The sequence below is a fragment of the Triturus cristatus genome, chromosome 3_2, assembly GCF_964204655.1.
Source record: "Triturus cristatus chromosome 3_2, aTriCri1.1, whole genome shotgun sequence".
In the NCBI taxonomy this organism is placed as follows: Eukaryota; Metazoa; Chordata; class Amphibia; order Caudata; family Salamandridae; genus Triturus; species Triturus cristatus.
The window spans coordinates 656,193,434-656,206,731 of record NC_140584.1 but is presented as its reverse complement, the minus strand read 5'-3'; the positions used below and the strand labels follow the sequence as shown (position 1 = coordinate 656,206,731).

Sequence of the window (13,298 nt, the reverse complement as noted above, 5' to 3'; positions counted from 1 at the left end):
TTTTTTCTCCAGCATCCAGCAATTTATTCTCCTTTTCCAACATTGGATTACCGTTGGTCCTCCGTGTCTTGACAGTGTCGCCATATTAACTGTCGATTTAAAATACCTCACAGAGAAAGTGGTATTTTTAGAAGCTATTTGCTCCATTAGGAGGGTTAGAGAGCTAGTGCATTGCTTTCCATCCCCACCTTTATCCATTTCATTTCAGATAAAGTGCTCTTTCGTCCGATTCCCCTCTTCCTACCCAAAGTGCCATCTATTTCCCACTGTTCGGAGCACATTTTCCTCCCATTATTTCATCCTCTCCCAGCATCTTTGTACACTCTTGATGTTCATCTAGCTTTATCCATATATTTGGATAGAACCGCCACCTTTGGCAAGGTTGACACCCTGTTTTTTACTTTCAATATTCCGAACAGAGGGTCACATCCACCCATATCTACTGTTTCTAAATGGATTAAGTCTACTATCATCAAAAGTTAAGATCAGACATTACCCGTCAGGTACAGGGGAGGTCTACTTGAGGAATGATGACCTCTTGGGCCTCATTCAAGGCGAATTCACATAGGGATATGTTGTGCAGCTACCTGAAAATCTCTGCATACCTTTCTTTCCCATTATCATTTACTGTTGGGGAAGGGTTTCTTGTCCAGTTTTGGTAATATTGTTTTGTTATCTACAACTGAGAAGTAATCCGTTTTTTTTTAAAAACTAAAAGGAAATCTGGAAGAATTTTCTTACTAAAATCACCTGGTTTTACACAATACCCTATGGTCTTGATGGTGGAGACAGATGGATGAGGAGGTAATGGCAGCCATATTGTGAGAACTATTTTAATCGGCTAGGGAAAAGGTTCTGTAGGAAAGAAAGTCCATCTCACACTCCATATTGAAGAAGACCTGGCTTTGGAGTACTTAAGATTACTAATAATTAACCGGTCCATCACTTTTCATTGTTTATGATATTGTTAAGGTTAATATTAAAAATATACTTCTCTTTTACGACATTGGTGGCATTGAGTAGTAAACTACCTATTAACACCAAGTTAAAAAATCTTGTAAACTAACACCTAAAATGCACTTTAACATTAAGGAGCCAAAAGCATTTAGCTGAAAAACAAAACGCCTCATAGCATCTAAAAAAGTGTTTTACATTTTTTAAATAATAACTGTAGATTTTTGACAAAGAGTTCTGCAATAAATATTGCCTTAATTTTTTCTTCTCCTATTTTGTGAAACATAAATATTTTACTTTAACACAGTTTTTTTGTACGTAGTTACTAAGAGGACTATTAACCTCCGAAGACACTTGAAAAATAAAATACTCTAAACCCTAAACCCATCATATAAGACTCATTCCTCAAAGCATATCGGGTACAACAAGCTAAACATCCCTTATTTTAGTTGAATGAAACTAGTGGTCAAACTATATACATTCTAAATATAAAATATTATATATAAATATAATAATATATAATAATAATATATATAATAATATATAAAATTGATAGGAAGTGTTTTTGGTAACTCAGTTTTTTTGATTCTGTGCTTTTCTACTCAATAACATGAAGGTATGTGTTATAAACTAGCTACTGATGTTAAAAGACAGTACAATATGAAAATACAAAAAGTGACAACTAGAAAACTACCTGGTTGAACATTTTGAAAAATAAGAATGTATTCTTTAAACAACATCGAGACTCTTCTGCATAAGTGTTGAGCACACCGCAGTATAGTCAGACTTTCAGCTTTTTTCCTTGTGTCTCCAAAGTAGGTTTTCTTGCCCAGGTCACTTAGTCCCTCATTTACGGGATTTTGCCGTAGGGCAGTGCAGCAAGTCACCTTGCCTAGCTGCCCTATGCCAAAGAGAAAAGACAGAAGTGCACCGTATTTATGCAATACGGTCCATTCCTGTCCTTTCTCCGTGTGCTGTCACCGTTTGAGCAGGCGAGGGTCAATATAGGCTCCCTTGCACCATGGTGCAAGTGTGCCTCCGTTGCATGCAGGAATGTTTGTGTGCAGGCAGGGGCATCTTCCTGCACAGTAACAATCCTAAAAGGCGTTTATCTCTTTCTATGTGTGCTGCATGTGTGCTGCAAAATGCAGCACACATAGAATGAGGAAAAAACTAGGAGAAATATTTTCTCCTCATTGCGCCTTACACCTCCCTAGGTACATATGATTTTGTAAATCTGGGACAGCATCAAAATCCATGGGTGTTGTGTGGAAACACCCACCACAACTCCCATAGAACACCTCGCGAACGCGCTACACTGCTCAAGATTTGTGAGCTACCCAAAGCCACACAGGGTGGCTTTGCGTGGCGTCATAAATCTGATTCAGAGCCCTGCGTCACACAAGTACCACTTTACATGGTGCAAAAGTGACTCAAGGCTCTCATAAATAACCCCTTAAAGTCTACCTCGTGCTTCGCAGTCAAATTGGCACATGGCCGAGTATTAAGCTGCTCTTTTCCCTGTTAATGAACAGAAACCAAACATCATAGCGTAGAGGAGAGTTCTTTGTTTCTCTCTTTTAGATCTGGCACGGGGTCAGACTGCGGATGATTGTTTTCTAATGTGCTCTCTGAACAGATGGTCTTTTCATTGTGTTGTGCTTGCTCCCTCTCCTTTCATACCCGCTATTCCATGGAACAGTGACAGTGTAAAACAGCAAATAACTGCTGGCAGTGGAGTGTGGGGTGGGTCTGATGAGAGCTGTTGTTTTAGAGCTGAGATTGGGCTGGGCTACAACTGGTTCTACAACGGTGGTATTTCTATCTCGTTTGGTTGGTCCTTTCAAAAACGTCAGGCATCATATGCCCTCATTATAAGTGGACCGCTGTGTGGTGCAATATTTATCTAACTGGAAAAACGACAACACCCCGGGTATCGATATTTATTGAGTGTGATAAATAGCACCTTTTACAAGTTTTCCTCATAACCAGTGACTCATCAGTCCTGTGATGGGAGGACCACAGGGTCAAAGTTTACCCTTCGTAGAGCCAGCCGGGGATAAGCCAGTGGTTTCACCAACCCTCAAAAGAGTGGGCAGACAGCAAATTTGGTGGAGGTGGAACCGTCAGTCTACAGTACTTCTCCTACTCCACCAAAACTTATATAAGATACAGGCTCCCTTTTCTGAAGTAGAACAAGATCTGAGGTCCTTTGTTATTAATTAACTTAAAGGAAGAAAAAGATGTTTATGTTAGTAGGGTCTTATTTAAAAGGGGCTTGGATCAGGAGAGTGGTGGCAAATATTATAGCCCAAGTTCCCAGTAACCTTGTCTAAACTACTGTCATAACAATATTAGATGTGAGCTTATTAAATCAACTGATGGGGTTCAGCAATACAACATGTTAATCATGAGTTTGAATGCATTTTGAGACTGAGGGTTTCTTTTGGGTTTCCTGAAAGGTAATAGGTGCTATATGAATTGTAGAAAAACATTATGAAAAAATAGACTTTACAGATATTATGAGATGCTGAATATCTTGAGATAATCTCTATTGCATAATGTTTCGCTGCCGAAAGCCAATAAATAGCAGATTACTTAAAGTGTTCATGTGTTGTTTCTTGATTTAAACCAATATTCATGTGCGCCATATTGATTTATGTTCCACTAATGGCGCGCCCCTTATTGATATTTGCAAGTATTTAATTGCCAGTATTCCGGTACCGCTTTTAAACCAATTATTATTCCAAAGTGGACCTTGGGTTGTACGTAATTTTAGACCAACGATGGTTTCCTATGAAGCAGTGTAAAGGTTGTTGGCAGGAAAATGATTAGCTCAGAAATAGCATAGAGCACTCCGAGGTATGAGGTATTTTAATATAAAATGTACAGAAAAAAAGCCCCAAAAGGCCTTTTTGAGACTAAAGGATATGTATATATTTTTTAGAGTTATGGGATGCTCGGTTTGCTGCATTCCCTCTGTCATGATGATGACCAGTAGACTGATGACACATGGTCAAAGTATTAAGACATCCTACTGGGCTGGACTATTGGATTTTCTCCTTGTGATCAGTCAATCTACCCTGACTTGAACTTTGTTGTATTTTTTCACAAATAAGCCGGAGTTATGTTTCATTTATTGCATAGCTGAGCCATGCTAATTAGCATCTTGCACTGTGTGGTGCACTTCACTGTTTGTCCATATTTTGCACCCTGAAATTGAAATATAACATGACATGTATTGAAATATCTGTAAAACTGATGAACAGATGAATCACTTCCAAAACTGCCAGGTTAGTTTTTACAGTATAATAATGCTTGATCCTTCGGAGTTCTCGGCATCTTCTGAACATGATGATTCCTTAGGTGATCCATAAATATGACGCTCCCTAATAAAACCTTCTAGGGATCCGTTGGACCATTTTGATTGTTACCTACGTTCACCCGCTCTTGGTTTTCGCCACACCAATGTGCCCCTTCTTGATTTCTGCCTGTGTCCATGTCCTCATTCTTGAACTATGTTGAGTTGTTTCATTCAAATTTATGACTGCATTGCTCTACTTAGCAGTTTTTCTGAGATAATCTCATCAAAAGATAATTTCTGCTCTCTTGCAAAGAAATAAAGAGACTGTAACACAAACCAGCCAAACTCATTTGCGGTTTCCATTCTGTTATGAAGACACTTCTTGTCTGCACTCCTTATTCTCAACCATGCGTCCCTGTACGCAGTGAAGGATGATAGCAGTAACATTGCTGTCAGACTTCCGTATGGTTTTCTGGTAAAGCATCAAATTAATTGTGCATTTCCTGAAGAAATGGTCCCTAAAATATTGCACTGGTCAAGTGTTCCATGTCAAACACCGCTTTCTGCCAATGTCAAATCCTTTCAGTTCTCTTTGCTCAACACCTCATTTGATAAATGGCAATAATGGGGCACGGTCATCTGCTGCTTTTTTGACCCCCCCCTACAACCCCACTAACATTTTACAGGGCATGCCTGAATTTCTGAACGCTGGTGTTTAGGGTTTTGACTGAAGTCCTGTGTATTCTATAGAGCAAGGGTCTCCCACCTTTTCTTAAGTGAGAGCTACTTCTGATCAGTGAAATCATCATGAGCTACTGAAGGCTAAAACAACTTGTGCACTGTTACCAGACACTCCCACACCCAGTGTCACTGACTTTAAGTCTAATATCGATAGAGCCAGATTCTATGATTTGAACAAAATATTTTGACTACAAGCACTATCACAGGGATGCCATGTGTGTCAGTGAGAGTGTGGTCTTTGGAGATGTATGAACATTTGTGCGTATGAATGGGATATATTTGTATGGGCGACTGAGAGCCTGTGCTGTATGTACTTGTTGTACAGGGCATACCTTTCAACATACTTGGCATCGTTATATATATAGCACAAGGATACAATCATTTTATTTATTGGGAGAAATTTAAAGTGCAGAAAAATGTTCTGCAAAAATGTTACAAATATGGAAACATTTTCTGCACTTTAACTGTCTCTCATTGTAAAAAAAAATGGCTGTATTTTTCAGTTATACCTATGGCACAGTGTTTACTAGCCACTGGGAGCAAGAGGCCTGCTGTTTGTACATGCAATACTTTGAAATAGGAGAAAATTAAAATGAAGATTTCCCTTAATTATTAAGGTAACTTTTCATTTTCATTTTCTCCCATTTAAAAGCATTCAGAAACATAATTTTGGCCACAGCTCCAATATTGAGTAGACACAGAGGGGCCGATTACGATCCTGGAAACACCCGGTACAAACCGTGGGTTGGAGCGTTTTCTCCGTCCGACTCGTACCGGGTTGTAAAACTTTACAAACATGCAATTACGATTCGTACGGAAACACCATTTCCGTACGAATCGGAAAAAAGACCAACCGACAGAAAAATACATACAAATGTGATCCGGGACACCGCGGATGTGACGTCCGGACGGAGTTAGGCATGTTTTTACATACCAGCAATTACGATTCGCACCGACTGCAGTCCGGATGGGAATATTTTTACGGCACCCAAAAAGTGCCGGAAAAGCTAAGTACGCGGCGATGCGAGCTGATTAGGGGGCCCGGTACGTGCCGTACCCCCCCCCGCCCCCCCGTATGTACGGAGCGTACCCCCCAGCCCCCCGTATGTACAGTGCGGACCCCCAGGGGGTACGCTCCGTTCATACGGGGGGCTGGGGGGTACAGGGGTACGCCCCGTACATACGGGGGGCTGGGGGTACGCTCCGTACATACGGGGGGCTGGGGGGTACAGGGGTACGCCCCGTACATACGGGGGTATGCTCCGTACATACGGGGGGATGGGGGGTACAGGGGTACACCCCGTACATACGGGGGGCTGGGGGGTACGGGGGTACGCCCCGTACATATGGGGGGCTGGTGGTTACGCTCCGTACATACGGGGGGCTGGGGGGGTGGGGACGGCGCGTACTGGGCACTTGTTTGGACATCTCCATGGATGCTATGGGAGTTCGCTCCGGACGGTCTTTTTTCCATGCAGTTGTACAATCGGACGGATGGGACGGATCGTAATTGCGCATTGGGACTTCAGTTTTCCCATTTGTACGTAAAAATGTCCGGGGACGTGTCGGAGACTTTTCCCGACCCGAGGACGTGTGGGGGAATTTTCCCAATGCGATTCGTATGGACTTTTTCCCATACGAATCGTACTTGGCAGTTTGTACGGCGCTTTTACCATTTGTACGGAAAAAAGTCCAGATTCAATTGGGTTGGGGAAATTTTTTCCAGGATCCTAATCGGCACCTCTGTTATTTAAGATTTAAATACCTCACTGCTTCCCTTGCTAACCTCTGTGCCCCAGGCCCAGCCTGAGTCATCAATCTGACTGCTTACTGCTCATTATCAGGTCCTGCTATCTGCAGCCTGATGATAATAATGTAAAATAAACACAGCCTTCTCTTAACGTTAAAGGAAAATATGACCTTATGCTTATTTAAAAATGAACTCAAGGCTGTGAGCTATCCTGAAGGTGTCTGGGAACTACTGGTAGCTTGTGATCTACTGGTTAAAGACACCTGCTATAGAAACAACAGAAATTTTGAACAGCAGAAAATAATTACTATGCATGTCTTTTTCCATATACACTATTTGTCATCTCAAATAGTATTTTCTTTTTTCTCAATTATGTGAATGAATGATCTCAGAGAAAGCATACTTATTATGACATGTTTGGTCCCCCCGACATAGTTTTTGGGTGTTTTGGGTACAGTGTAATGTTTATAAATTGCAGAAAGAAAGAGGAAACGCCACAAAACACACTTATTTATGAAATGGAGTATTATTAGGTTATAAGGTAAAGATTAGAGAGTTCAATAGAAGAGATTACTGCTGTGTATCAATTATAGACTTAATCAAAACAATATCTAGTAGATGCATCAAGAATTCAAGATGGCCCACTGTTTGCAAATCATTGCAACCATAGTGATCACCAATGATTGACAAACTGATCAATGAGTAGGAGAGCAGGTGGAAATGGAAACCGCCAGAAGACAGTTTCCACCTAGATTTAAAGGATGATTTTTATGTGTGACAAAAGCAATGTCTGAAAATGTAGGTTCAATGTTTTGAAAAATATGGAAAACACCCTGCCTTCTTCAAGACCATGGCTGATCACTGGGTGATTAGTTTTATCAGTAAAACAGCATAGTTTCCTGTCTTTTATAATACCTGCTGTTCGTAAGGCGTTTCATGTAACGTGTATCTAACAGTTCACAGTGCAATAGATGTTAATAGAAATATATTTTTGAGGGTGCTTGAATGTATCATTAACTGAAATAGTCTCAATGCAAAATGACATTGGTCATGCACTTTTTAAGACAAAAGTTAATAAAATTGGGGACTGCCACGTTATTAACTAATTAATGGCATAAATAAAAGAAACATACATATATACATAAAAAGAGAACCTATTCATGGACCAATTCATCTATTGGTCTGTTCAACTGTCGTTTTCTTGCACCAACCACCAACCACAGTGCATAGAATGGGGGCAGTGGGGCAACCCACTTCAGTCATTGGATATCTGGCATTGTGAATGATGGCATTTTGCCTGATCACATGTATACATCTGCCTAAAAAGAAGTGCACTTCAATGCAAAGGAACAATACTTTTCTTTTCCAATCCTTTTTCTTTTCTTTCTTCATCCCATTTTATTATTTTGTTTTAGTCAACCTTATGTGTTTAAACTGTCTTCAGGTACTAGTAGTTTAAAGTCAATAATACATTTTCTATGAGTCAATAAGAATCCCATTTCCGCTGTAATGTACATTATAACTAAAATGCGTTTCTCTACCAATTCGAAGTTCATCAGCCTGCTAGGAAGCACTGATCCTTTTCAATGGAAATTATATACAATGGTTAATTATTTTTAAATGTAAAATTTGTATTGCAAGAATATAGCCAACACATTTAGACAACAACGTTTTCCTGTCTTCCTGTTCCTCACATGCTTGCAATAAAAATGTTTTTTTACACATAAATTAACAATAACACAGGCTTGCCATGGCCGTACCTATTGGCTTTGCCAAAGCTTGTTTTCAAATGGAATGTTCCCAGGAACTTTCTTAAATCAAGTGTAATAAGCCAAAATGGAGAAACTTACCTTATGAATGTCTCTGAAATCCTCAGATGGAAGCTGGAGGTAGGGTTTTCTGAGCGAGAGGCATCACGCAGAAAGTGTATAGCTATAAAACTCCATATATCAATAGATATGTAAAGGAAGAATGCTATAAAAAAGAACTAAAATGAATAACACAAAATAAACAATTCATCATGCTGATTTTTCTATTTTATATAGCCCACACTAATGACAAAAATACAATTTTGCACCAATCCTAATTGTTACCTTAAACTTAACCCTAACGTTCCAGCTATCTATACTGCGTACCTCTCCACTACTGCTGCTTTTATCTCTAAGCTTATGTCAACATATTTACCTGTCTTAACACCTGCAACTACCGTCACCTCTATCTCCTCCTCTATCTATGGCTAGACATATACGCCTGTGTTGACTTTTAAACCCATCTCTACCTCCATACCTAATCTTATTTTTGACTCTTACTATGTTTTAATTAATGAAACATCGTTATTTTAAAAATATCTTAAATGTACATTGCTTCAGTATTGTATTTGTGCCTTATTATTTCCCAAAATTGTTTCGTATATGTCTTCCTGGAAGTGTTATCATAAAAGCATTGGATTGTAGCTTGTGAAAAATTTAATTGCTGCTCCTTTAGGTCCACCAAAAGGCTTTGAGAAGAGGGATCAGTAAATCTAAAAGAGCAAAAAGTAAAGTAAACAGTGATGGCTCCTCTTTTCATTGATTAGGCCAAAGACATATGTGTAAAATCAGCGTGATGAATATCTGCCTTATTAAAAAATTGACAACTCTGGTTGCGAATATGCAGATAATTCTAAGCAACATGTTATGCAATTACCGTAGCATGGCATACCTTGCTTTACTCATCAGCTCTGCTGCTGGGGGCACTCAGATGATGCAGAAAAAGAGTTGTTAGTCAGGCTTCATCCAATACTGTCTGTTGTGATTTCAGGGAAGCACGTAAGAAAGCGGAAGGATGGCGGATAACCGACAAGATGAAGGGATGCCACCGCAGTGGGCTCCCGGCCAGTTGCCTGCGGCCGCCTCCCACCCACACTCCCCAGACATGAAGGAGCAAGGAAGTCCAGGTGATGGAATGGGGCGGAGTGCTAACGGATTTCCATTCCATGATCCAGAAGAGAGAGGGTACGGCGAACGCAGCCATCAGGGTTCATACCCACGAGCGAAAGAGAATGGAATGAATGGAGAGTTCACTTCTGCTGATACAGAAACTGCAGGTAACAGAGAAGATTGATTGCTCTTTATTGACAGAGAACTAAATACTGATGTTAATTCTGCATTTGTAAGTGCTCCTAATATTTGCAGATAAGGGACCAGAGGGACAAGGTGAGATAAACTAATACATTCAGGACCAAGCATTTGGATCAGGTGGAGAAGTCAGGATAATAACCCGGGTTGACCACTTAGCTCCAAAGCATCAATGAAACCATCAGACCCACAAGTTATTCCCAGCCGTTCTCCGGAAACATTTTATCTCCGGTCTCTGCAGACATTTCTTTGTAAGAAAAACAATCTTTTGCTTTGCTGTGCTATACTGAGATTGTTTATTGAATTTCAAGAAAACCACATTGATTTTCCTAAGAAAATGCATGGAATACTATCCATTTTCTGTGTTATGTTTTCCATTGTCACTGGAAACGTGGTTTTCCATTATCCCTTACAGAAAATCCTTTGAACTAGAAACCGCAGGGAGTATTTATAGATGACAGTAATTCCATAGAGCTGCCAGATCTAACACAGAAATGACACTCACTCCAAACCCAAAGAATGCTTTACTTGCTAATGTGTGGGTTTTTTCTCAATCTTTATCCTTTTTATTTTTTTTGTTATCCTTCTGTGCTTAAATTATTCCTCAGGTAACTAACTGTACTATAAAACCAATGGTATTTTTATATACACTGTTGAGAATCATATTTTCCTGTGAAGGATTTTTATGCCTGTTCAAATTGCAACTGTTTGCTAGGAATCATCCACAGCATCATATTTAAATATTATGCAAAGGTAAATTCGTTTTTAAAATCAAAAAAATGATTCCAATTACATGTCTGTCACTTGTAGGTGGCAGTATATTTTCTTTTTGTGGTGTAATCGTCCATCCAAAAATCAAGATAATCTAACCATTCCAACAGAATGCCAAGGACAGACCTACTGGCTTTGGTAATGCGTTTGGTTCGAAATCTACTAAGGCCACTTACTTATCTGCACATGGTATTGAATACTGGTTGCACCTACCTCCTGCACCAAGGGACAACTCACAATCTGGGGTTTGATTTGATGGATGGGACTAGCAAACTCACAGGAAAGAACCAGCAGTGGTGGACTGCCTCGAATGGTGGGCAGGGCTGGAACTGAGGTGCCTATTCAAACTGCAGGTATGTCTGCTGCAGATGTACCTTACAATATGAAGAAATCAGATTATTCCTTTGTTTTCCACTTGACAAGAATTGTTATCCAGTTAGATGGACCAGACAGGAGTGCCTTCCAGATGTCAGAAATGAAGGGGTTTATTGTAGTCTTACTCTGGGGAGTTACAGGTATTCCCTGTATGTTCTAATGCGGCTGCTCTCTTGACAGGAAATGTCATGCACCAGCATCTCCACAAACATTTCCCAATCCTGCAACTCTTGGGAATTAATCCTGTCAAATGGAAGATGTGTCACAAATCAATCTGTCAATCCACTGATAGAACCTAATGCTGCCAGAGCAAGCTTCTGCTTTTCTGCTGGGTGACTGAATTTTCTGGGGTTTTCTGGAATGTACAGGGAAACAGAGGAGAGGACTTCTTTTAACATCACTTTATACCAGAGGGAAACCTTTATCTCAGCACTCGCAGTGCTGACACAAGGGTGCTGATGCCCGGGGACGCACAATGATTAGTGCAGGATCACACAATTTTGTTAAGCAAGGAAGAAACAATTAAAACCCAAGTCCCTTGCTTCCAAAGAAAGCAGGGTAACCACTACAGTATATATTTTTTGTTTTCACAGTATGGAATACTGAAGTTTTCCAATTGTGTCCACTGACGAGAAATCCCAGAGGGTTGGCATCACGTAGATAAAGATATAAAAAAAAGACTACCAAGATCTTTTATTCTTAGAGTTATGGTACATATTCTAACACGTGGAGGCCCATCTGTGTTGACTCTACCATTCCCCTGGCTAAGTGATCTCATGTTTGGCACTAGTTTCCAGGTGCACTAATACATTACTACTTCCCATCCCTGTGGAAATGGACACTGATTTGCCAAAGTGCCACGGTGGAGGAAGTGACATCATGCAACCTTTGAGCTCCAATGAAATCAGAGGAAGGGTATCTTGTTAAGCATCCATAGCATTTCATTAGGCTCCTGTTGGGTCCTATACTGCTGAGGGATGGGAGGAAGGGCCAGAAGAAAAAACTATAGAAAATAAAACCTGCTGCTGTCTTCATGATCCCCTGGGACCACGGATAGCTAGGGTAATATGACGGGTATCAAAGGGTAAAGTAGAGGGAATTCCTGCTTCATCCAAGCTTGCAGGCCTTTTACCATTTTTAGCAGTGCCGCTGTACATCTGCTAACATGACTGTAAGACTGTCTGTTAGTGGTAGTTTTATGATTGCTAGAGAATGTGCATACATTGCATTTATTTATTTGTCTGACATTTCTTAGGGTTGTTTTGACAAAGTGCTATTTAGGCACCGTAAGACAATAACATGGTATTGGTGTTTTTTGTAAATGATAAATTAGAGGGAATACGTGGAAAAGGCTTAGGAAAAGAGATTAACATTGACATGCAATTTAAAGATTTTAAGGTTGAATGAAGTGCAGGTATCAATGGAGATGGCATCCCAACACCTTGCCTCAATTATAATAAATGAAAAGAAAACAGGGAGGACGGCAATGGCGCAGGATGACATGTGAAGGTGGGATGAGTTCACTCAAAGGAAGGAAGGAAGATGCAAGGAAACTCTGATAAGGGTTAGAAAAAGCATAAAACCCAGTCAAATCTGTAGGTGAGGCCTAATTTGTGCTTTCTAATATTACAAAAATTATTTTTGTGGGGAATGTAGACAGTGGATTGCCAAGAAAGGTAGAAGAGAATTAATAGAAAGGAAAAATGATGGCCAAGATAGGGGTTGTCTTCCTTAACATTTACAACTGAATATATATCTTCAGGGACGTAAAGTTAAGAATAGCAAATCTATACTTACCTATATGACTCATGGTTTTGATATTTTGGTCCACAGGTTTTTGGCAGCAGTATTTTGTTAACAGAATGTTTCAGCAGTTAATATTTCAACACAAAGCCACTCAATGAATTGTGGGTATGAATGAGAAGTCTATTAGTACTAAACGAGATAAAGGAACATACTTCATAAGAGTTGGACATCTGCAAACAACAAATGCAAGGTATGGAAGAGAAAGTAGCTGAAAGAGAAAGGATGAATCAAGGATGATGTTTAGATTTACATCAGAATTAGAGGGGATATCTTAATAGAGCAGAGGTTAGGGGAAAATTAGGAAGAGGATTGCTAGGTATGCATGCCCTTCTAAAAGGTTTGATGTGCAGAGCATAACTGTGATCTTAAAATTTAAAAGGCATAGACAGTTGGAGAAACAATGTGACAGATACTGTATATGAGACAAAAATTGTATAACAATCGGAGTCTCAGCTGCAAGCGAATGGGGGAAATATAGATG

General features: G+C 39.9%; 1 protein-coding gene across 16 annotated transcripts in view; it reads left to right on the top strand.

Annotated features, from left to right (window-relative positions):
• The window catches only part of MAP2 (microtubule associated protein 2), a 1,132,493-nt gene that overhangs the window by 683,051 nt on the left and 436,144 nt on the right, over window positions 1-13,298 (top strand). For all 16 annotated transcript variants that reach the window (XM_085648606.1, XM_085648602.1, XM_085648605.1 and 13 more), the window contains one exon: window positions 9,549-9,834. In XM_085648606.1, coding sequence (XP_085504732.1) covers window positions 9,573-9,834 — 262 coding nt within the window. In that variant the 5' untranslated portion in view covers window positions 9,549-9,572. The remainder of the gene's footprint in view (window positions 1-9,548; window positions 9,835-13,298) is intronic.